A 25,769-nucleotide genomic window follows, 5' to 3' on the forward strand; every position below is an offset into this window, starting at 1 on the left:
AACAGTGCCTCACAGGCCTGGTTCTCCCTCCCACAGCCCACCCCACAGTGTCCTCCTACACCCATGGGCACCTGCACACAGCACATTTTAGATGAAGCATCTGGTGATCAATACGGCAGCAGGTGATTAATAACTGCTCCCTAAAGTGACAGAGACCTGAGGTCGGCCCCAGGAAGGCCTGGTGCGAGCATGAGACATGGGAGTCAGGGCTCTCTCTGTAGCAGAAAGGATTCAGAGCACAGTGGGCGAGTGGGCTCCAACCCCTTCCCTGCCCAGGCTCACCATCCTCCTTCAGATTCAGAAAACTGCCCCGCAATAAAGGTCCCTGCCATCATGTCCCACCGGCCTTCTATTGCATTAGGTGTCAAGATGATCCGGTCTTTTCCAAATAGAAACGGAATCTTGAGAACAGCACGGCCTGTGCTGCCCAGGGAATCTGCATCCACAGGTAAGCCGTCTGCCCACTGTATCGCTCTCAACCAAACCTACAAATTCCTACTCTTCATTACGATGAAGATGCGGGGAAAGTTTGCTATAAGAAGCCGTTCATCACTCACGCAGACTCCAGCTTTGCTACAATAACAGCAAGGGGAAAATGTAGTCCAACAGCCTCGTTTTTCAAAATAATTACCGGTTCGATAATTACGAATTAAAGCTGTCATGATGCATGAAGCTTACTGGGCCGTGTCCTGCCGTCAGCCCACAGAATATCCGACCCCCATGAAGACCATGAGATCAGAAAGAGGCTGTTCCCCAGCACCATGGGCCACGCCTGTTACCAGGGCTTTTAAAGAGAAGAGACTGGTGCCCGCCAGGTCTCTCCTCAGCACAGAGCCAGCTGCAACAAGCTGACAAGTGACACAGGACACTCACACTGCCATCCGCTCCCGAGGGGCTGTTGAACACGTACTCCAGCTGGAAGACGATGGCGAAGGCTGGGTGACTGACCATCTCCGGGAGCCGCAGGTGGCTTCTCAAAACTAGAGCCTGATTTCCAGAGCTGGTCGGGAACACAAAACCAGGAGGTGTTGGAACAGGGCATCCATCCCACCTGTGTCCACCTCCCTACGGTGAAAGGCAGCAAAGGGGAGCCCCCAGGGACCCCAGGACACAGTCAGTCCACTCTGCTCAGCCCAGTAAAAGCCACTGCGACACCTCCAGACTTCCAGAGGACATCCGCAAGGATGCAGGGAAAGTTCGCTATCAGAAGCCATTCATCACTCAGTAAAGCACTCAGTGTCCACAGAGGCGAGGGAGGGCCCCCCCCAAAGAGCTCTGACAGTGTCCACAGAGGGAAGGGAGGGTCCCCCCCAATCTCTGAGCTCTGACAGTGTCCACAGAGGCGAGGGAGGGTTTCCCCCCTCTGCACTGAGCTCTGACAGTGTCCACAGAGGCGAGGGAGGGTCCCCCCAGCACTTAGCTCCTGCATGTCAGCTGAGCACCGCACACATTGACGGAGGGGGCAAGACACGCTTCAGTGATGTCTCCATGGGTCCCAGACACATGGGACTCAACACAGTGTAGGACTTGAAGCCTTCGAAAAGGAACCCCTGAGCCCATCCGGGTGGTGTGCAAGGGGCTCTTCAGACCCTCAGCCAGAAGCACCCGAAGCACTAGCTCCAAAGTTGTCACAGCAGAAACAGGGGCTTTTCCTAAGTGTCCATCCCCGAGGTTTATGCCGGATGGGTGTGATTGAGGGAACAGGGTTGACAGAAAAGCACAGCGCAGGGCAAGCCCACAACCACATGTTCAACTCCCTTATTTTTATTTCCCCATGGCCCCTTGTAGCTCTCTCAGCCTTTTATCACCCCAGGTGCAGGGGGCCCGGCCTCGGCACAGGGAGATACCTGTTCTTGGAAGAGGCACTGATTTTCCTGCTGAAGCTGGCCGAGCGGGTCAAGGCCACGTCCATCTCAGGCACAAGCACAACCACCTGTGGCCTCTGCACGAAGCCCAGCCCGTTGTGGACGCAGACGTGCAGGCGCCGCTCCAGGACCTCGAGGGTGCCGCTGTCCAGCAGGCCGACCCCCTACAAGAGACACAGGGTAGAGAGATGAGTTCTGCACGGCTGGGAAGGGATTGGCCAGAGATGACTGAGTAAGCAGGTGAGCCAACAGTGGAGGCCATGGTGCAGTCTACAGAGCTCCCGTTGGAGGGACACCGAGTGTGAATGAACACAGTCGAGGGTCCGACGACGCAGGGCGCGGCGATGCCCACTGGCCATGGGTACCCCCTGCTAAGTCAGTTTATTTCCCTTGAAGCATGACCTTCGCCATACAACACACACAGAAACACAGACAGCTTAGCAGACAGTTCCCAGGACGGGGCGACCTCAGATCCTCCTCTGTCTGGAGTCACATCCCTGAGTCGGGCATCACTGTGATGGAGAGGCGCTCGCGTCCGTCAGGTGTCGGGTCGGAGTAAGTGGGAAGAGGATGCAAGCTCAGGGAACAAGTCATGAACTGACTTGGATGGAGTCTAACCCAAAGCCAGGGCCGGACACCATAGACCTCCATGTTTTGTTTTTTTTTTAATATTTTTATTACATATTTTCCTCAATTACATTTCCAATACTATCCCAAAAGTCCCCCATAGCGCCCCCCACTTCCCTACCCACCCATTCCCATTCTTTTGGCCCTGGCATTCCCCTATATTGGGGCATATAAAGTTTGCAAGTCCAATGGGCCTCTCTTTCCATTGATGGCCGACTAGGCCATCTTTCGATACATATGCAGCTAGAGACAAGAGCTCCAGGGTTCTGGTTAGTACATCATGTTGTTCCAACAATAGGGTTGAAGATCCCTTTAGCTCCTTGGGTACTTTCTCTAGCTTCTCCATTGGGAGCCCTGTGATACATCCAATAGCTGACTGTGAACATCCACTCCTGTGTTTGCTAGGGACCTCCATGTTAACATGGGAACCCTGACAAATGGCAGAGTGTGTCCATGCACCCCCCCCCCCGACCCTGCCCCTCGGTTCTCAGTGTTTATGAAGTTACATGGTCTTTACCGGTTGATCTTTAACTTTCTTGTTCTTCGCTGCCCATTATCAAGCTGAATACATCAAAGCTGGGCCTGTTAGTCTCTGGTAACATAACTACAAAAATAACTCTGTAAGCCTGCCATGGGGGGAGGACGGATACCAAGGCAGTAAAGTCCCTCCACTGTGCCGCCCAGCCCCAGGAGGCCTGACTCAGGAGAAATGACAGGCAAAGATCTTTAGGAAGGAATCCCAGGACATGAACACGTGTGCAGAGGCCCAGGTTGGGACCAGAAGCCCAAAGAGGCCGCTCTGACTGAGGGCAGGAGGGTGGAGACAGACCCAGAAGGTGATGTGTGCAGGCCTCTGTCTCATGAGGAGCTAGAGCCCACAGAGGTTTATAAACTAGATGCATGCTTCTGAAAGACCACTTGGAGGACCACAGAGTAAATGAAGATTTTCCCCAGGATCCCTGAGAGAACACAGCAATTAACACTTCCTTAGAGGATCACCCCACCATACCTATGAGAAAGAAAAAAGCCACAAAACCACCACCCACAGCCACCAACCAGGGAGGGCGCCACTGGAACACCATAGCCTTCCACACCTAGTGTCAAGACCAGGCCAGGTCTCTGGAATTCTTGGGGCAGAGCAAGCAGGCTCCACCCAACAGCACCTCCACTCCATGATAGATGGCCTACGAGCCTTGGCCTAGGCCAGCCACACCCACAGCAGCTTGGCTCCACAAGTGTTGTGCTCAGAGGTGTGTGCCCCTGAGGAACCCCAGTGTTTAGGCTCCTGTGTGTGTTATAAGCCTGTGGCTGTCCATAGTCACCACAGGAACTGAGTCACTGCAAGCTCACACCCAAGGAACCTGCCAGTCATATACAAGTCTTCTTCCCACTCAAGACCCTACTGTATAGGTGCCCAGACTCAAACAGAAATGTTCCTAGCAGGTTAATAAAGGTTCATGCATCCATCCGGACAGACGGATGCATCACGGTACCTTCCCACTGAGGGACATGACACAGAAGAGCGAATAAAGGAACCAACTGCATATGACCAGCACCACAGAGCCATGGGCAAGAGAAACCAGCAGAAGAGAGAAGCGTGTTTCAGAGAAGTAGAGATCAAGGCCCGAAAACCAACACTGTCCAGAGGTTCATCTAAGTGCGACAGAATAGAATCGGAAAACAGATGTGGTGACAAGAAAAGCTGGGCCCTGACGGAAGGAACACAGGAGAAAGAGGCCTTTCTGTGGCTCACTGCCCCAACACATACAAGTGTGTCCTGCCCCCCAACACACACACAGCCATGCCCCGCCCCCAACACACAGGTGTGCCCCATCCCCAACACACACAGGTGTGTCCTGCCCCCAACACACACACAGGTGTACCCTGAACCCTTCTGCCAGTTTGCTTGGGCAGGGAGGAGATGCCCCACCAGCCTGTCCTGGAATGAAAAGTGCTTTCTTCTGTTTCAAGGGTCAAGAGCAAAGACTCGCCATGGTCCTCAGAGGGGATAAGGAGAGGTCTGACCAATCAACTGCTGGTAACCCATTCTTTATGCTCAGAGAATGGACAGGGACAGCGATTCTCCCAGCAGGAGGGATTTTCCATGTGGCTGCCAGTCAAAAAAACAGGAAGAGGCCATGCGGGCCCAAGCAGAACAAATTGGTGCACAAGGGTTTCATGCTGCTGGACTTGGCAGGCTGTGCTCTGACCAGATGTGGGACAGTTAGGACAGCGACTCAGAAAAGAGGGCAAACAGGAGTCCCCACCTGCAGAGGTATTTCTGAGGCACTGACCAGCTGCACTGAACATCTGACAGGACCCAATGTCAGAGGATGGAGCAGATAGGTCAGTAATGAGATGGGACTGGAGAAGAACCACCACAGGGCATCCTGTGTGCGGGTGAACCCCCCACCCTGAGTGTAGCCAACATGTGAGCTCTGTGCACTGCCCTCATGACAGCCACTTCAATGCCCCTGCCCAAGGTGATCCCCCAAACCCTTCACCCAAGTACCTGAACAAACCCATGTTTTCTGAATCAACAGACAGGATTGCCTCTGACAGAGGGTTGGGGGCAAATTTACAGGGCTATGTCTACACAGGCAGAGCTCAGAGTGTCTCAGGAGAGCTCAGAGCCTCCAATCAACTCCTCAAATAAGCCCCCTGGCCTCAAAGATCCTTGGTAGCTGCAGAGTATTGTATGTTTCCCATTTGGGGAGGTAATTTACTTTTAAATGAAAACTATTTCACAATCTACACAAATTAGCATCAATGTTACAGGTTGTCAGCACCTTTAAGGGACTGGAGGCCTCCTGCTCAGGGCGTGGCCTGGGGAAAATGGCCCCTCCTAAACCCACTTTAGCTGGCAATCTAGATAAAGGGAAAGAAATGCCTTCCTCGGTCATTAAAAAAAAAAAAGGCAAAGGTAGAACCACATCTCACAGGACGTGCTGCCATATCTAGCAACAGCAGATGCTGGCTATCCCAGCCTGCCGCCAGCCGCACCCTCTCTGTTCAGGTTAAACTACAGCAGGGTGAGACATGAGATACCTCCCGGTCGCTGATGAGCAGCTGCACAAGTTCCTCCTCAAACTTCTCCAGGGAAGGGTACAGGGTGAAGAAGAGGTCATCTAAGTGCCATGTGGTAGGCTTCTGGAAGCGAGGCTTCCGCAGGGCATCACCTGGAAAGGGAAGAGGGTTCATGTTGTCCTCAAGAGAGCAAGCAGAAGAGGACACAGGCCATGTTCCTACCAGTCTTAGGCACCGTATATAGTTGGGACTTAAAGGTAAGAGATCTGCTCACTGCTCACACAGCACAGCAGAACCTCTGCAGGGCAAGGTGGGCAGAGCAGAACCCCTAACTGATCCAGCATCTGCCAGGCAGAAAGGGCCACCCTGCTCTAGCTTCTGTCCCTGCTATGGCTGCCCCACACTGCTCCAACTGTCCTGCCCTGCTACAGCCATTCTATCCCTGGCATCATCTGCAGGACCGCAGCCAGCTGTTTTATTTCTCACACTACTGTCTTACCCTGACCCGTGTGACAGGTGCACGCAGGAATGGGATGCACATGGTATAGACACAGGAAGAATCACACCAACTGGCACCATAAGACATCCCTCTGCCTAGACCCAGAAGCACCTGGGTGCTGCCTGGAGACAGACAGGAGGAAGGTGGTCCTGGGGACTGTGCTCGGTGTCTACGCTGAGGACAGGATCTGGGTATGCTAGGGAGGTCTTCCTCAGGAGCCCGGAAAAAGCCAACCCTTTCCCATAACCCCATGGAACCTGTGCTTTACCACTGCCCCACCTCCAACCTGCTCCTGTCTCTGCCTCTTCCTATACTTTCTGTGATTACTTAGACATTTAGACATATGGACTTAAGGGTCATAGAGGCCAATTTCAAAGATAAAAGGACAGCTGACTGGGTGTGGTGGAGTATCCCATACAGAAGGCTGAGGCAGAAGGCTAAGGCCAGCCTAGACTCCCTCCTGTTGGAAGGAACAGAGCGAAGGAAGAGGGAGGAGGAAGCAAAGCAGGAGGGGCAGATGGAGAGGAGAGGTGGGAAGAGCTAAGCTAACCCTTGGTGCTGATGAGGCCATCAGAAGAGCTCCATGGCCTCCTGCTGGAGGGTCAGTGGTGTGGAGCAAGCTTCCTTCTCTGCTTCACCGAGGATTTCAGAGATGGGGGCATGCTGCCTCACAGCAACATGTGTGTGCCTGATGAGGGACTGTGGAGATGAAGATGCAGTCGTGTGCGTGTGTGCACATGGGTACGCTGCATGTGTAGACACATGTGCATATATCTGCACATGTGTGTGCCTGCATGCTTTCATGGAGATCAAACCCAATGTCTGTCTGTGCAGGTGAACACTACAGCTAAGCTGAATCCCAGTAATGTCTGGGAGAACATCTGATGCCATTCTGACTTGGGGACCTCCTTGTACTGCAGCCAGAGGACAGGGGCGCAAATCAGTGCACTCAACAGGTCCACTGAGCAGGGAGGTAGTACCCTAGCCCTAGGACCCTGCTGCCCTGACAACAGAGACAAAAAAGCTTCTGTGTGGCTCTGCTTCTGATAAAGCTCCTAGGAAGCTGAGGCAAGTGGCCACGGGGCCCCTGTGGTGCACACAGAGGTCCCTGGGGTACATCCAGCACTGGGATCAGATGATAATATGGGAGAGCAAGCAAATGAAGGGAGCTGGAATGGGAAATGAAGAACACAGAAGAGACAGAACAGCTCTCTCTCTCTCTCTTCTCTCTCTCTCTCTCTCTCCAGACTGCCTACTCTCCACTCTGCTAAGCTGCTACTGTGTTCTACAAATTAATTAATTGTGTTCACAGAGGTACAGGCAGGGAATTGGGCTCAGAGCAACCTCAGTACCTCTGCCAGGAAGGCACTCTTCTCAGTACCCGCCGGCAAGCAGTGTGCCACTCAGATGCTGATCCCAAGAGCAGGCCAGATGGAGATGCATACCCTTACACTTACTCCGTCTGTACTCAGCCCCCACCAGCATCTTTAATGCCATCATGGCCATTCACAGTGTCAGCCGGCCACCAGATTCCTGGGTGTCAGGGCACTCAAGACACCCCTTCATTTCCTGAGGGGCCGCGGGCAGCACTGGACACTTCAGAGGGTCTGGCCATGCCCAGCACCCTCTGTCCCTTTCCACTGGACAGAAAAGATGTTCCTGCGCCTCGAGCCACTGCCCAGCTAAGGGCGACCACGTGACTCTGCATTATCTGCTTACACAGAGCAGGAGGGGGACTCTGAGCACCCCTTTCACCCTCATCAGGCTTACCCTGACCCTGCCGCTGGCAGACAGTGGGCTGGCACTATCCCACGGGACAAGTGGCTGTGCAACAACCAGGCACGATAACGAAAGACAAGGAGCCTGCCTGGCCTTGCACGTGCTTTGGCACAATCAGGAGAGCTACAGTGGAGAGCAGCAGACCGAGCCAGGATCCACAGCAAAGAGAAATCAAGCTCAAGCAGGTTCCAAGGGAGACAGGCTGGGGACAGGGAGAGAGGGTCACACTCCAGGGTCCAGAAGCACAGGCAGGCAGAGGGCAGGGGACAGGCCAGCTACAGGAAACAGAGGTCCAGCTGCCAGAGCTTAACAGCACAGAGCCTGGTGACAGGCTGAACAGAGATGCTGCAGCTGCTGAAGGAGCCTCTCACATCACTGGTCCAGACCACCCAAAGGCCAGTCACCAGAGCAAGCCAGCCCAGGGGTGACGGGTGGGGTCTGGCCAAAGTCTCCACCTGAGAAGGAACTTCTTAGCGGGGGTCACTGAAACAAGGGAGGGCTCAGGAACCGAGCTCGGAATGGAGTCTCCGTGTGGCCCCAGGTTAGCTCCTCCTGCTCTCGGGAGTTCCGCCTCTTTAGCTGTGCAAGAGGCAAGCGGCATCCCCTGCACATAAGTACAGCAGAGTGGGTCCCAGTTCCCACAGAAGGTCCTCCTGTGCTAACCTCTCCAGGGAACCACTGTGGATGGTCAACACACGCCTGCTCCTGGGAGGGACACACATGCACACACGTGACAAAGATGACAGGCCTAACTCTCCACGACAGTCCATCCCAGAGGACTACTGTCATTCGGCAGAGGAGATTACAGGGATCATACGTTTCTGGTGGCTCGCCAGAGGCCACTCTACCTACAGGTGCCATCAGGTGCCAACAGCTGGTGGTCTTGACCAGGTCCTGAGGTAAGGATCCAGGTGTCTCCCGCTCCCTGTTACCTGGGAACCTTCACTGTGCAGCGCACACCAGGAATGCTGGGAAAAGTACCGTGAGCCACGGGCTGAGGGCTGGAAGCTCATTTTACTGAACCAGCGACTGATACAGAAGAGAGCCTGAAAGCAGGTAGCGCACTGCATGCACTGGTGACAAGGAACCCTCTCAGAGCTGAGCAGGCCAACAGCCTCGTGACACACGGGCATGACAGAAGACAGACCCACATTTGCTATGGCGGCAGCCCATCCTAAGAACAAATCTACTCCATGACCTCAATACATGCTGCCGAAGCAACGCAACTACGCAAGGGTGGATGATGGCCAGCTCCTTTGGAGGGATCGGCCAAGTGCCACAGACCCAACCTTACCTGGCAACAACACAGGAGATGAGGCAGAGTTGCTAGGGAGCTGGCATGGTGGCAGAGCCCAGTACTCCCGGAAGGGCCTGGGCTGGACAGGAAGTATGGACCCATGGCCAACCCACCAAGGGCTCAGTGCCATAACCACAGCCATGACCCTGCTCGGCACAGAGGCAAGGAAGATGATCCCAGGTACAGAAGCCACCACAGCAGAGGGCAGAACCTTCTAGAATAGATCCTGGAAGACTAAGGAGGGCGGCAGGTTTGGGAACCTCTGCGCAGCGGCCATCTCTGGGCCTTATCTGGGATACTGCAGCCTCTGGAACAGAATGCCTGGGTATCAAGCTTGTCTTTACCACCAAACTGTTGTTCCCCAGCCTTCAAGGGGCAAGGCTGGAAGGAGGGCAGCTGAGTCTTCTCTCCTGCACTGTAGAGACTCCACAATAAAGAGACCAGAGTCTCAGGATCACAGAGCTACTGGCGTGGCTGTCTCTGCAGGGTCGCGTATAAAAGGGAGGGTTTGTGGCCTTTCCCGAATTTACTGAGTAACGGTTGTTGGCGTAATTTCAGGTCTTTACAATATAAAGATGCTTCATGCCCCTGAGCAACGCACCTAAAATGCTTACGCTGGTCGGTTATGTTATATGTGTTTCAGTACAACCAAGAAGTAATGCTGACAATGTCACTGGTACCACAGCCCAGGAGGGGTGAGACGCAGCAATAGTGGCTTTCCTGGCACAGCCTTGGAGACAGGAAGTGCGGGTGTTATAGCACTGCTCCAGGAAAGGCCTTGAGCAGGCTGGAGGCTCTGACACTCTTCAGAATGGGGCTGAGTGACAGATGTCACTAAGACCTGCCCTCCCAGCACGCCAGGCCACACGACTAAGGGACTTGTGGGAAGCCCAGCCAATTTCACCCATCAGAATGAGCCCAGGTCCTCTGGAGTCTGAGCTAACTTAAATCCACAGTGGTGAGATCCACGGGCAGCTTACCCGTGTCCCCATGAGGCGGAAGGAGGCCAGGGATCTGCTGGAAACCAGACACCAGGAGGTTCTCAGGGAGCAGGTGGAAGGCAGGCTCCAGGGGTGGGTGTGGCTTCAGGGTGTACTGCAGGCTACAGTTCTCCATCAGCCTCATGAACTTGTTCTCTGGAGGAGGAACACCAGACATGGACTGAAACCAACCGTATTCCCAGTCAAAGAGCCAAAACCGGGAAATTTAAGAGAAAAGGTCACGAGTACACGGCTTGTTTCCCTACGGGTGGAGAGTACACGTGACGTCAGGCTTGTGGCACACACCTGTATTCTCAGCACTGGGAATCACATACAAGAAGAATGTGAGTTCCAGGCTAGACCCAGCCACATCCCAGAAGCCTTGTCTCAGAAAAACAAGAATAAACAGAGGCAAAAAGGACCGAGCCACACGCCACTCTCTCTGTTGAAACTGAAACAAGAGAATCTTGTTTCATGGCTTTTGGCTCTGTTTGAATTGTGTGTACACACACATGTGTGTGCACATGCATATATATACAGATGCATGTGGGTGGGAGGGTTTGCGTGCATGAGAGTGTACATGTATGTGGATAGGTGGGAGGATATGCGTATATACATGTGTGCATCCAAGTGCATCCAAGAATGTGCAGATACACGTCAGAGACAGAGGCAGGTTCCTCCTCTGTCCACTATAGAATCAAAGCCAAACCTGTCCCACAGGTCTCCAGAACACTGCAGAACCTGCTGGGCCAGAACAGTTCAGATTGAAAGAAACAACCAGACGAGGCTGCATGGGAAGCCCTCAGGACAGTAAGTCAGGAGCTCGAGACACATGCCCAGACCAGTCCAGTCTCTTACGTTCTATGGGATCCTGGAGAAGTGGGTGCAGGAGGGCTCTCGGGGTGCCATGATACAGCCTCAACCTGAAAAACAGAACCCAGGAACCAAGTCAACTTCACACATATCATGAATACATCACTCACCAGGACCCTGCCCACCTCCCAGGACAGCTCCTGGGACCCCACTTCCCAGAGCCTTCTAAATGTGGCCAGTCACATCTGCTGCAGGGACAGAGGTGGCTAGGGCAGTGCCAGCTCCCCGCATCTGACAAGCATGCCCCAAAGGCCCACAGCCCAAGGAGCAAGAAACTAGAAAATGTGCCCCGCAGTTAACAACATCACTGCTCTTCCAGAGAAGCCGGGTTCAGTCCCAGCACCCATGACGGGAGGCTCACAACCACCTCTAACTCCAGCTCCAAGGGACCTGACACCCTCTTCTGGCCTCTTAAGGGCACTTAAATACATGTGTCAGGCACATGTGTGCAGAGAGAGAGAGAATAATAAAACTAATTTTTAAGGCTAGAAAGCAACAGAAAGAGACTGAGAAGTGCCAGGAAAACAATATCCAGACGCATCACTGGAGCACGGTTCTCACCAAACAGCATTTCCATGCACACGTCTGCAATGTCTGGGGGAGATATCTAGTTAAGACACTGGGCAGGGTCCTCCTGGCATGTGCTGGTGGAGGCCAGGGAGCTGCCAAGAATCCTACAGTGCACAGGATGGCCCCACAGCAAAGAGTGAGCCAAACATGAGTGGTTCCAACTCTGAGAAACGGGGATCTAGAGATGCAGTGTGAACTAGAACCCTGGCTGGAGACTTCCAGAGTGCATCTCTGTGCAGCCAGCATCTAAACACCCTTGTGTGGAGCAGGCACTCAGCTGTCACCTGCTGAATGATGAGTACCACACAGTCACCACAGCTGCCCCAGTGTCACACAGCTGTGTAACACCTGCACCAAGGGTGGCACCTGCACAGATGGTGTGACCCCGAGATGTCATGCACAAATGGTGTCATTCAGCTGTGTGGCACCTGCACCAATGGTGGCACCTGCACAGATGGTGTCACACAGCTGTGTAACACCTGCACCAAGGGTGGCACCTGCACAGATGGTGTGACCCCGAGATGTCATGCACAAATGGTGTCATGCAGCTGTGTGGCACCTGCACCAATGGTGGCACCTGCACAGATGAACAGGTAGCCTGCCTAAAGTCCCACACAAAAGAGGCAGGTGACAGATCGGGGCTTTAGCCTGTGTGCATGGCACATTAAACCTGACGCTCAGACCCGAAGCCAGTTCTCACACTACAGAAAAGAGCAATTCTTCGGCTAAGGAGAATTAGCACCAGGCATATTTACACACAAAAGACCCATATACATAAAATAAAAATAACTAAATCTTTGAAAAGAGAGAGAAGGAGGAGGAAAAGAAAAAGAGGAAGAGGAGGAAGGGGAGGAGGAGGAGGAGGAGGGAGAGGAGGAGGAGGAGTTGAAAACACAGAGAGTACTGTTTACCGTTTGTCCTGGGCTGCAGCGGTGGGAGATTCTGGCTTATTGCCAAAGATGCGAAGAATTCCAAACCCACAGGACAGCAGCTGCAGGGTGCCGTCCCTCTTCCTGCCTTCAGTGACCACTTCTACCACAGCCACGATGCTGGGGTGGCTCAAGGTCGTGTGGAAGTACAATGGCTGTGACAGAGAGCAGAGGCCACTGAATTTGTGAGAGTGAGGGGTGCAGAGGGGCCCTCCTCCACAGAACCTGTCATGGGCACACCTCGAGCATCAGGCCCCACCCAGTGCCCTTGTGAGGGACGAGAGCACACCACCGTGACAAACCCTTCACAGGCTGGGTACAGGCTCAAGAGCTGGAGAGTTCATACCCCAGAAACCCATGCAAATGTCAGGGGGGCATAACAGGCTGCCTGTAATTCCAGCCCTGGAAAGCAGAGATAGTCAGGATCCCTGGAGCAAACTGGCCATATCAGTGAGCTCTGGGTTTGATTGAGGAAGTCTGCCTCAGTGAGTAAGATAAAAGGGCCATCATCCTTGCCTAGTTCAGTTCAACACGCTTCTAAGAGTTCAAGTCTCCAAATATCAACTTAGAGCTGTCAAATGCACTCATGTACATGGGTATACACCCACACAGATACGTGCACACACATACAAACATGCCCAAGCATATGCACACCACACACTCTCTTACACACACACACAAGGGCACATGCACATGTGCATGCAGGCTTCCTCCCCTGGTTCAGTTCAACACACGTGCCTTCAGTTCTAATTGACCACATCATAACCACAAGCAACAGCGGTGAACCTAGGATTGGACTTGCCAACCTCGGGGGCTCATGCCCACACCCTGAGGAATCGTATTGGGCTGGCTTCCATACACCTCCAACACACCCTTTGGTGTCTGGTGTCTAGCCCCCAGCAGAGCACAAAGATGCCCCCTGCAGACAGTGCCAGACAGGGCAGAGGTTGGCCAGTGGGTTGTGATTGAAATTCCAGCTAACACTCCTATTAAGGCATCATTACCACGGTGTCACCCAGAAAGTGGTTACTGTAATCACAGACTGTCAGCGAGGATAACAGAGGGACGCATTAACACATCAGCCTCGAACTATAAATCGTTATTCTATTATCTTTTATTGCAAAATGATGAAATAATGACCACTTGGAGCTGACAGGTGGCTGGGCTGAGGCAGAGTTATGCTTCGGGTTCCCGGACTCACGCTGTCGGCAGAGCCCTGCTGGGCCGTTAGCCTGTCAGAGCCTCACCTGTGTATTTACACCTGTGCATACTGATGCCATGAACACTGCCCTCCTCCTCTCTCAGCAGGCAAACAAGCATTTAAGTTCTCAGGCGAAGCAGTTGGAATTGCCAAGGTTAGAGGTCACCTTGAAACTACTCCACCTGAGCAATGGGGCCAGTGGGGGCACGCCAACACCCGGCACACACAAAGACCCAGGACACACAAAGACCCAGGATATGCATACCACAAACACCAAGGACACGGGTGTCACGCTGCTCAGGCCCTCCTGTCATTGCCACCAAGACAACTGCCTTTAAAAAAAAGAAAGAAAAAAAACGAGGCTTCCCACCCCGACGGTCCCAGCATCTCTCGTTAGAGAGCCATCCTCTACGGAGAACGCACTGAAGGACGCATCAGGGTGATAAGAACCTACGCGTGTTCTTCTCCAAACATCATTTATTGTCCTTACAGTGCGGAAACCATGCTAAAGAAGCCATGAGGAAGCTGGGAAACGTATCGGCCTTCCACAAGTTCAAGGCTCACGGGCTTTATAAAGGTTGGATCAGGCAGCCATGAAAGATGCTTGCACTGCTCAAAAAAACGAGAAGCAGTGAGGACCGGAGGCCGTGGAGGAAGCGATGGCCTCCTGGGGATGGACACACAAATGCCTGCTCTGCTCTGCTCTGGATCACCTGTGCCTTGGAGCTGCCCTGCCCGCCCCAGCTTCCCAGCTTGCAAAAGGCTCTGGTGAAGTCCCAGGCAGCACTCAGCCGAGCGGCACCCGAAAACAAGCCTCCAAACGGGGGCAATTCAATTAACACGACGAAGCCATACATTCTGAGAAGAAACTCTGCTGCGTGTCAACTAAGACGGCATGATTAAAGTCTGAGTCAAACCCATCCGATCCCCTGTGAAGAAAGCCACGGGCAACAGAAGAGCCGGCTCTCACCCCCACTGGGCTACAGCTCCCTGTCACAGGCGCTGGCCCAGGCTCCTCTCTGACGGGGTAAACAGATTAATAAATCATCAGTGTCCCTGCCCTGATGCCTTCATCTTCAAAAGCAGACACTGCTTGCCTAGGGGCTGGGTTTCCGTTTCTTGCCGGCAGTGACAGGACTGAACACAGCCCTGACAATGTGTCTCTCAGATGCTGTACGTGGCATCTCCTACTGACAGCCAAGCCGACCTGTTACCTACGCTCGCCAGAGCAGCAGAGAGCTGAGAAAAATTAAACCAGCATTGTGCACACAAGTAGTTCAAAATCAGCCACTAGCAGCGGCTGGGGTGGTGGCTGGGTGTGTAAAAATGCTTGCTGTGCAGAGGAAGACCTGGGTTCCAAATCCCCCAGCATCTGGGTAACAAGCAGGGAGTGGCGGAACACACCTGTACCAAAGGCTGGGCCTGGCACAGGGCATGGTGGAGGCAGGGGAGCTTGCTGACTGGCCAGCCTGGTCAAAAACGTGCAAGTACCAGAGAATCAGGGGGAGACAGAGGTGGAGCAGGAAATCCCCCACCTCACCCCCACTTACACCTGCCTGAACACACACATGTACACACACAAACATGTATACACACACACACGTACACACACGTACACACACATGTACACACATACACATGTACACACACGTACACACACATGTACACACACGTACACACACACATGTACACACACATGTACACACACACCACACACACATGTACACACACATGTACACACACACCACACACACATGTACACACACACACCGTACACACACACATACACACACACATGTACACACACATACACACATGTACACACACACACACCACACACACACACAGGCACACCCCATACATGCACAGCAACAAGCCTTTAATGTAAGACCTTCAGGAGATCAATCCACAAACGCCTCCTGAAGCTTCCCTCCCCCAAGCCTGGGGCCATCAACACTGACCACCCCAAGCAGGGCCAACTCTGTGGATCCCACTCTCCCCTAAGACATTCGCAGGCTCAGTTTCAAAGCTGGACACTTACCCTACAGGGAAGGTATAACAAGGTATGGTCGGGCCCACACCACCTCACCATAGACCAGAGAACGGCCCAGACCCCACCGGGAGCGGGTCTAAGGCTGAGAGACTCAGGTCTAGGGAGACAATGTGAGATTGCACCCTGGCTGGAAGGCTGCTCAGGAGTTTATCTCTCCATGATCCGCTCCCATGCAGTCTGGAGTGCAGTGGGTGCTCACACAGCGGTGGGTGCTCACACAACACCCACCCAGTGAACGCCTCCTGCTTCCTGAGTGCAGTGGGTGCTCACACGACACCCACCCAGTAAACGCCTCCTGCTTCCTGAGTGCAGTGGGTGCTCACACGACACCCACCCAGTGAACGCCTCCTGCTTCCTGAGTGCAGTGGGTGCTCACACAACACCCACCCAGTGAACGCCTCCTGCTTCCTGAGTGCAGTGGGTGCTCACACGACACCCACCCAGTAAACGCCTCCTGCTTCCTGAGTGCAGTGGGTGCTTACACGACACCCACCCAGTGAACACCTCCTGCTTCCTGAGTGCAGTGGGTGCTCACACAACACCCACCCAGTAAACGCCTCCTGCTTCCTGAGTGCAGTGGGTGCTCACACGACACCCACCCAGTAAACGCCTCCTGCTTCCTGAGTGCAGTGGGTGCTTACACGACACCGACCCAGTGAACACCTCCTGCTTCCTGGGCACCTGCTGGACACCACACGGCTAACCCTCAAGGTGCACATCTCTGCATATAATGTGCAGATGAGTTCAAGGTCACAGAGTTGAGTGTCTGTCCTGAGACGCAGGCTTTGGCCCATGTGCCGACCACAACGTACCCAGCACTTAGGCCCGAAGCTGGCCCTCACTTCAGCAGGACAGCAATTCCTTGGCTAACTTACAAAATCAGATGTCTGAACCCCATCAGCCCAGAACACCACAGAACAGAAGCTCCCCCACCCCCACCCCCACCCCCACCCCGGTTCCCCTGTGACTGGGGTTCGCTCCCGTAAAACCCGGCCTTGGCAACAGCCAATAGACACTGCTTCTGTCAGGCCCTGCCTGGGGCTCATCCTAGGAGTGGGCACGTCTGACCTGAGGGGAACAGCGCTCCTCCCGCAGGTACACATCAGAAGCTGAGCAGGGGTCACCCTCTGTGGAAACAGCTCTCTCAGAACTGTGCATACGTCCCTCACTAGCTGCCCGGGGCTCTCGGGGCAGCACCCTTTCATGCATGGCGGCTCCCGTTACTCTGAGGAGTGAGAGCCATCAGGACTCCATGCTCACTGCGCTGGATCTGGAAACATCTCTGTGAAGGGCAGGGGGTCACCCCGCCACTGTCTCGGCACCTAGGCAAAGAGTCCCCTGCTCTAGGTGGGGCTGCCTGTGGAGAGCCATGGTTAGCCAAGAGAACACGCTGAGGAGAGCCGTGTCCACCTTAGAAGAAATGTGGAGTGCATATGTGCTATACTGTGGCCGCCAGGATGACTTTTTGAGATATATTTTCTGGAGGTTGAATGAATTATTTTAAAAAAGAAGTGAGAGGCGATTCCTCTCCAGCAGGGACGGTCTCGGAGAGCAGACTGGAGGGGACCAGGACCAGAGGCCTGCAAAGTCACTGTTGACCGCGCGCGGCACGTCTCTGCTGCCTTTTCTGAGGGTAGAACTGACTGAGGTTCTCAGATGGCATCTCAAGCTCCCACCACCACCTCAGCACATGCTAGTCACATACAGAGCCTGTCTGATACATCATGCCTTCTACCCACACAGAGACCATACGGCCACCATCGCCCCGAGTACAGGCCCCTGCTACTGGCAGCTCCCAACCTCACAGCAGATCTGCCCAGACCACTGCTGATGGGGATCCCAGGAAAGTACCTCACACCTCCGAGTCACCTCTGAAAGGTGAACTACATCTTAGTTTTGTGTGTGTGTGTGTGTCCAGAGCTATTAGACAGCCAGCGATCACAACCACGGCATTCGAATACCAACCCAGAGCATTTCAACCTCGTACAACACATGGAGACACACACACACCACACAGAGCAAAAGGAATTTCCCTTCACTTGACTGAACCACAATCTCTGTGTCAGGAGACGGCAGGAAGCTGGCTGGCATGAAGAGACCAGCTTCACGGCTGCGCCACCACTGGCCTCTGCTGCTTGCAGTGAGCAGAGCAGCAAGCTGAGAGAGAAAGCTGAGGCTTCACCGCAAGCCCAAACTGAGGCAGCACGCTCTCCATTTCAGAACCACGTTCTCTTCCTTCCCTCCCAACACACAGCCGAAACTCAAGACAAATCAAGGCTGCTGCTGCCTGGCTGAGCTTGTGGCTCCCGCCAGCATGGCTAACCTGAGCCTGGACCTCCGTTTTCCTAGGCAAAGGTGTGCCGGGTTCAGAATGGCGCCTGGCCACCAGGGGGCAGTGAAGTCTAAGTGTCTCTGAGTTTCTGGGACAACTGAAGACCAGGGTGACACAATGTCACATCCAGTCAAGGACAGAAGCAGTATCGGTCCTGAGAACTACTGGGTATTCTACAGGGATCACCCCTGTCACCCCCAAGACTGTCAATGGAAACCCACCCCCACCCCCACCCCTGCTTCCGAACAGACCCTGCAGGTCTAAGTCAGGATTGCCAGTGGGCAGGGGAACACGCGTGCAGTAGGGAACACACGCGCAGTAGGGCTCATCCAACCCATCTCTAAATACAGAGCTAAGCAAGGGGACAGGAGGGAGGGGGAGGGGTGTGTCAGGCACTCCAGAGACCAAGTGTCTCTGTCTGGCTCAGACAGAGAAGGTTGCTGGCCTAGAGCACAGGGATGCACAGGTGCACCACAAACACCTCGAGGCCAAGGGCTGCGCATCCTGGTGGCCACAGGGAAAGGCTCCTCTCTCCCTGCATCCGCTTCCTCCCCTTTAAAACGAGGACTCAGGATTGCTGCCCTCCACAGAGGAGAAGGATGAGATGAATGTGTGTTCTGAAGCCACACCTAGACCTCAGCCACCCTCCCCACAGAAGGTGTGTCATCATGGCCACCAGCACCATTTATCACCGACACTTGTCACAACACAAGGTTTCCCCGGGCCCCTACACATGAGAGAAAGAGAAAATCAAAACAGCCCACCCGTGCCTCCAGGGCTGCTGCCAAGGGCGGCAGGGGGCTGCACCATCCCCCACCTGCTGTAACACCACCAAGAGACAGAGGGAAAACCTCCTTTACCCGCCCTGCCGAAGGCGCCAGGCCACACACTGCCCAAGCTGAGACGGCCCTCGTGGGGTCACGTCTCGTGGGGTCACACGGAGCCATGATGAGATTTACAACAGGGACTCTACCGTCGCTGACACGCTGGCCTGGCAGACCTTTCAAGCGCTGGATAACATCATGTCAGACAGATCAGCACCGCAGTTCCCGAGACACAGATTTTGCCAAGACTTTAATCTTCTGATCCCTAAGGCCATAGCTACCAGTGTTATTCTGGGCAGCCTCAGGATGAGCCATGCCAAGGCGCACAAAACCATACAGCTGGGTGATGGCCAAGGTCAGAGAGCACCACGTTCACGGCCAGACTGAGGCTCACCCTGGCGACGACGGGAGCAGCCGTGGCAGAAAGGAGCCCTGGGGAGTAAGTGACCAGAACAGCAACTCAAAAGCACCATGGTCACCTCCACCATCAACCACGGTACCGACTGTCACAAAACCAGGGTTCCTCGTCCTCAGTCATTTCGCCTGCTAGAGAGGAAACGGCTCAGAGTCATCAGCGACTGTCACCTGCAGAGTCAAACCTGGGCAGAGTCCTCCTCGCTGTCCCCTGAAGGTCACATGAAACAGCAGGCAGCATGGGAAAGGCCTCTGTGGCCTCTTCAACTCTTAAAGAGCCCAGTGTCACTGAGAAGGCCTGCAGGACACAGCTCCCCACCACCACAGCAGCCCCCTCCCACTCCCACTCCCACTCCCCCTCACGCACTAGCTGTTCATCCTGGTGCCCGATTCCTTCTCATCCCGTCAGCCCTGGCCTCTCATGGGCCGTGCTCCACAGCCCTGCCTGAAGCAGGCTCCCAATCCTTCTCCCTCTTCTGAGGACATTCACAGACCACAGCCTGTGTCCTGCTCCCACTGTCAATGGGATGGAGACGTTCTCTCCCCGGCACCAGGCACCTACCTGGGAACTAGCCTGAGCTAAAGGCAGCCAAGAGGCTCCCTGGGGAACATGGACCCAATCGGTGCCATGCTACTGCCAAGCCTGGGGGCAGAGGCATCGGTCGGAGTCCACACTCTGCTGCCTTCCATGTGGGCAGCCATTTTCCTGAGTCTTAGTTCCACCACCTGTGCCAGTCGCTCTTGACTGCCATCCTCATCGCGTGAGAGACGTGTGGCACAGCCCTGGGTGAGTCAGAACAGGACTCGCTACAGTGAGATGTTCCACTTGGGATGCGGGTGATGCTGTCCCACAGACTAAAAAGTCCGGATGGAAAAAGGACAGGGAGGGTAAGCCCACGAGGATAGGAGTTCTCTCTCTCCACCTCCTTTTCGCCGTAAGAGGAGAGGTGTCGCCACACGCCCCTGCCATGATGCGACACTCTGCCTCACCACTGAACCAGTCAGCAGAGCCACATCTGCGAACCTTTTTGCTGTTATTCCCCGGGGTATTTTCATTATGGAAATGAGTGCTGACACGACATCAGATGACATCATTAACTTCACTACTCCAAGACCCCAGAGGCTCCCTGAAGACAGGGGACCCAAGTCCCACATCCCTGCAAATCACGTTAAGCACGTTCACTTGGCTGTATATCTGGCTTCCACGTAAGAGACGGTTTGGAAATGGAGTGTCCCACTACTAAGACAAGCGTGGCGACAGCAGACCTGCTGGTCGAGGCCGTGCCTAAGATGTGTGTGCCAAGGCCCCGCTGCCTGGGCTGGGCTGACAGAACCACCTACCTCATTGAAGGTGATCCTAGGTGGCTGCTTAGAGGGTTGATTGGTGGGCCTCACTGTGGTTTTCCACGTCCTCCCAAAGAAATGTTTGTAGGTGACATCGAAGAGGGTCACTCGCAGATGGCATTCAAGCTCCGACAGCATGTCTAGGATTCCCTAAGGGGACACCAGAGAAGGAGCCCTGAAGAGCCACCCCAGAGCCACTACGAGGACCCTCTGGAGGACACTGGGCCCTCGGAATCTACCCCACATTCAGCTACTGGCAACTCAACTTCCTTGTGACAATAACCTCTCTCCACAGCAACTGGTCTGGGAGGAGATATAAATGATGGCGCTCACCTGCCCTGGCCAATCAGAACGCTGAAATGCCCTCAGATGATATAAACTTAACACACAGCCAAAGGCCACCAGAGGCAGGTTGTGTCTGGCAGACACTGGCCTGGGGCTGACTGACAGCCATCCCATTAGCAGATGGAACCAAGAGATGGAGGGTCTGAGCCGAGGCTATCTCACAGGAGACCCCGGACTCAACCACGCGTGAAGCTGCTGTTGCTGCTGCTGTTGATCTGTTGTTGCTTAATGAACCTGCTCTGGCTTAATAAGCCTTTCGGGATGGACTTCTTCATCTCGTGCAGCCAGCTTAAGTCTGTCCCGAGCAGGAATTAAGTCAGCCAATCAGAATTATTCTGGGGTATTAGTACATGAAAATCAATCCTCTCACGTGGGAGAGACTATGTCTACCAGCCCGGAAGCAAAGCCTCTCCCACAGCCCGTGTTGTTAACGTCCAGTTCTTAGGTGAGTGACCTGTGCCTTCTCTCCTTCATTCATTCAACAAACCTTCCCTTGCCGCCCCCTCTGCTTCTAGTCTGTGCCAGGTGCAGTTCTAGGTCCAATGACACAAGAGCAAAGAAAGAACGTACCTAAGGGTTTCTGGGAAGGAAAACAGACCATGAGGACATGGGGACCCGGGGACAGGGAGCCAGGGAGAGGGTGCAGCATGACAGCAGGCCCTGAGGCAAGAGAGCCAAGCTTCCCAGGACTAGAGAGGAGTATTCTATTTGTCCCTAAATTACTGTTTTCTCATTTTGCGTATCACTGAACCTCTGGCATCTGGAGACTCCCTGACAAGAGAGATCCTCGCATACAGGCAGATTCTCAGGGCTGGCCACTGTCTCACCTATGAGATTGACTCTAATGGGCAAACCCAACGGAACAGGACTCTGACCTCCCCTGAATGCTCTTCTCCGGTCTCACACAGAACCTCACCATCCCAGAACCAAGACCCAGAAAACCAGACAACCTCTCTACCACTAGGATCGCCGGGCTAGTCCTCAGCCGCTCAGCCTGCCCGGCCCATCACTGCCTACAAAAACCACCCAACCCTTCCCTGGGACACTTTGCCTCCCTGGGGCCCAGCATGGACCTCCATGCCAGGGTCTGCCCACTCTCAGCAGCGGCTGATAAGCCTTTCAATGGTCGTCACCTCCTGTCCGCAGCCAAATCCTAGGAGCGGTCTACACCATGGGGCCTGTGGAACGGCAGCAGGCCAAGCGAGGAGAGGCAGGATCAGGAGCTGAAGTGCACACAAGAGCAGAGCTTGCAGGCCTTGTGGTGCCCCAGGACAGGCTATGTTCATGGTCCGCCAGAGAGAGCAGCCAGGGGAAGAAAGGCCAGCACCCACTCACTCGCCTCAGCTGAAATGGCGATCCGGTCTGGGATCTGAAGAACTGTCACGGGAAGGGGACAAGAGCTGGAAATGGGTAGACAGAGAGCAGTGCTTCCATCCGGGCAGGAAAAGCCACAGGGCAAGTCACTAGCTGGTGGGAAGGGGACAATTCAGGATCGGTGCCGGTGGCCTGGGCTACATGACAGTGCCTTGTCTCAGGGGTGGCTGGGATGCTGACGAACCTGCACTCAGCCATGGGAACGGCAGTGTCCCTTGTAATCATGTGTGTGACCTGCCCCTCATCTTCCCTGAACCCTGAGCTCTGAGACACTAACCTGCGTGGGCGCACTCTTCCCTATGCAGACATAGTTTACCTTCTCCTGCCAGCTTCCATCTTACCCACGTCCTTACGTCTAATCCACTACTATAAACAACGCCTGGTGTTACCTTAAATGATAACTTCTGACGTGACTTTGAATCAGGAATTCCATCCACAGGAATTGTTCTATGCACATATACATATATTAAAAACAATGTAAAAACAGGCATGATGGCTTAAATCTATAATCCCTCAAACTTACTACTCAAGGGGTTGAGGCAGGAGGACCTTAAGTCTTAGGCTAGCCTGGGCTACAAAGTAATGCCTTGTCTCAAAAAGGAATGGGAACCCGGCACAGTGGCATACACCTTACATCCCAACATTTGGGAGCCAGACTCAGGCAGATCTCTGGGTGTTCATGGCCAGCCTGGTCTACAGAGTAAGTAACAGGCCAGCTGGGGCTACATGGTGATACTCTGTTTCAAAGTAAAAAAGTTCCTCATGTAATATGGATAATCTTTACGACATGTTCCTAAAATCATTTTTAAGCAAGGAACAGAACAAATGTGTGTGTGTATATGTGTGTATGAGAGAATATGTGTACATGTGTATATGTGTATGCATGGTTACATGTATGTTTGTGTGCATGTGTGTGCATGTGTGTGCATGTGAGTGTGCGTAATCATTTACATTTAGAGGAATAAAATGAGCCAGGTGTGTGTGTGTGTGTGTGTGTGTGTGTGTGTGTGTGTGCATGTGTGTAGTATGTGGTGTGTGTGTGGTGTATGTGTATGTGTGTAGTGTATGTGGTGTGTGTGTGTGTGTGTGTGTGTGTGTGTGTGTGTGTGTGTGTGCGCGGCATGCACCTGTGTCTCAACATTCACAAACCTGAAGCAAGAGATCAGGTTCACTAAGAGGCCACTCAGGGCCACACAGTGAGATCCTGTCTCAATAACAACAACAACAACAATAACAACAGAAGCCAGAGACAGCTCAGTGGTTAAGTGCGCTTGCTGCTCTCAGAGGCCCAGCACCCACAGAAGGTGCCTCCCAAGTGCCCGTTACTCCACTTCCAGGAGATGTGACCCCTCAGCTTGCCTCCACAGCACTGTACACAAATGATGCACATAACCTCATACAGACACTCACACAGAATTAGTAAATCCTTGGGAATAATATATAAATAATAAAATACATGTAGGTATATTTATTATATTGTTTAGAATTTGTGCAGGGTTGTACAAAAGGCAGACAATCCTGGTGGCATCTGAGAAAGGACATTTTGTGGAGAGAGGACCTGTCTCATGAAGTCTGTAGGAGAAAAAAGGCTGCCAGTGGCCTCATGATCTCCCAGATAGGAGGCAGCAGTCCGGGGAACTAAGTGGCCCCCAGCAGCTGGCTTGCCTCTTGCAGGTTCTGTCAGCTTCTGTGAAATGGGGGGTGGTCCTGCAGCCCCCTCCTCACAGGGCTGAGGGTGAGTCCTCCACATGACCAGCTAAGAGGTGCAGCTAAGGCACAGCAAATCTTGGTCCCTAAGCTCTAACAAACCCCAGGGGACATCGATCCGAGGGCTTGTCACTGCACACAGCTGACAGCTGGTAACTGAATGTGCATGAATCCTACAACATCGGTGGCAGACAGCGGGCCTGTCAACCAATGTCTGTAAGAAACACCGCACGCCCACTGGCAGGGCTGGCTCCTACTGGACATCCCTGCAGGCCAGTGGGCTTCAGAAGGACACGGTCCACATGAATGCTCTTTGAGTGGCTGCACAGTCTCACTAGCTCACACAGGCCTCCTGGGTGCAGAGATGTAGGCGGAGGTCTTGGAATTCAAACGTCTGGTGACGTCCAAGCACAAGGGCTTCCCACAGCCCATGGACAAAGCTGCTAAGATACCCAGAGAACAGTAAAGGAAGGCCACACGGAGCATCCTCCTACACATCAGCTCAGAACAACCCAGAATCACCACCTGTGAGTCTACACTGTAGTACTGTGGGTGGAAATGCTGACGCAAGGCCCAGGTGCTGACCAAGTGGCCGAACCCCAGGTTCTCTGTCTCCAGAGTACCGCCAAGCCTAAGGTAACTAACAGGTACAGCAGTGAGACTCAGGGAGATAAGTGGAAATCAATGTTAGAAGCCTCTTTTCCACGACAGCGTTTGACAGTCAAAGGAAATCCCATTACCTGCTTAATGAGTGGCCCGTCAAGCCACTTCAGGATGCACTGGAATGCTGTGGACTCCTTCCCAAGCTGCCGTGCTCTCTGTGGGTGGGGAGGGACCAGTGTGTTCTGGGTGAAGGCTCTGTGCCAGTCATCCATGCTGCCCATCCAACCTCACGTGGGCCTCCACGACTCCCGGCACCATCTGTGGTGAAATGAAGGCAAGAGTTGTCAGCCCAGTGCTCACCTGACTCTGAAAGTTTTCCAGGGGAGGGGACCCCCAATCCCAGAAACCCACCCTTGGCAACCCAGTCCTGCAAGCCCCGGTGCAGCTGGCTGCGGCGTTGCTGACCTGAAGTGATGCTGCCAAGGAAAAAGGCCAGTCAGGCACAACCACCCTGGGGTCAGAGGCTGGTTTAAGAATGAAGACAGGTGGGGCTCCTTCAAACGGCTGTGCAAAGCCAGGGGTGGGTGGCAGGTGAAACCCAATTCCTAAAACCTTTAGTGGGTTTGAGCTCCTGGGACTGAGAGACCAACCTCAGCCTCTGCTGGTCTACACTGAGGGAAATGTGAGACTGGGAGCAGGCACTGCCCAAGGCAACCTGGGAGCAGTCACCTTGAGACACACATAGAAACAAAACAAAGAAGCAGCCACAGGATGACTGACTCCGGATGTCGCTGCTGGAGCCCTGCGGCCAGTCACCCGGGAGGGCTGGGCTGTGTGGCAAGGTCTCTTCTTGCCAAGAGTCAGCATCACCAGCTTCCTGTGACTTTAGCCATGAGATGTCACTTAACCCTGTCCAGCCAGACAGGGTCACCACCATCCTGAGCTGCTTCAGCTGATAGATGGTGATGAGGGGCAAATTCTAGGAGCCGGGATGCCAAGTGGGAAAGGAGCTATGGGTGCAGCCTGTTAAGAGTGGCTGTTCCATAACACAGTGGTCGATCCCTAACACAGTGGCCATTCCCTAACACAGTGGTCGATCCCTAACACAGTGGCCATTCCCTAACAC

At 53.9% G+C, this 25,769-nt stretch overlaps 1 protein-coding gene across 2 annotated transcripts in view; it reads right to left on the reverse strand.

The window, feature by feature from the left end:
• The window catches only part of Nphp4 (nephrocystin 4), an 85,032-nt gene that overhangs the window by 52,810 nt on the left and 6,453 nt on the right, over positions 1 to 25,769 (reverse strand). For both annotated transcript variants that reach the window (XM_021159368.3, XM_029476427.2), the window contains exons 2-9: positions 24,781 to 24,961; positions 20,612 to 20,764; positions 12,429 to 12,601; positions 10,933 to 10,997; positions 10,075 to 10,230; positions 5,541 to 5,671; positions 1,848 to 2,029; positions 874 to 1,000 (exon numbers count right to left, since the gene is read on the reverse strand). In XM_021159368.3, the coding sequence (XP_021015027.1) occupies positions 874 to 1,000; positions 1,848 to 2,029; positions 5,541 to 5,671; positions 10,075 to 10,230; positions 10,933 to 10,997; positions 12,429 to 12,601; positions 20,612 to 20,764; positions 24,781 to 24,924 (1,131 nt within the window). In that variant the 5' untranslated portion in view covers positions 24,925 to 24,961. The remainder of the gene's footprint in view (positions 1 to 873; positions 1,001 to 1,847; positions 2,030 to 5,540; positions 5,672 to 10,074; positions 10,231 to 10,932; positions 10,998 to 12,428; positions 12,602 to 20,611; positions 20,765 to 24,780; positions 24,962 to 25,769) is intronic.

The sequence above is a fragment of the Mus caroli genome, unplaced genomic scaffold, assembly GCF_978045245.1.
Source record: "Mus caroli unplaced genomic scaffold, Mus_caroli_1 scaffold_6, whole genome shotgun sequence".
NCBI lineage: Eukaryota > Metazoa > Chordata > Mammalia > Rodentia > Muridae > Mus > Mus caroli.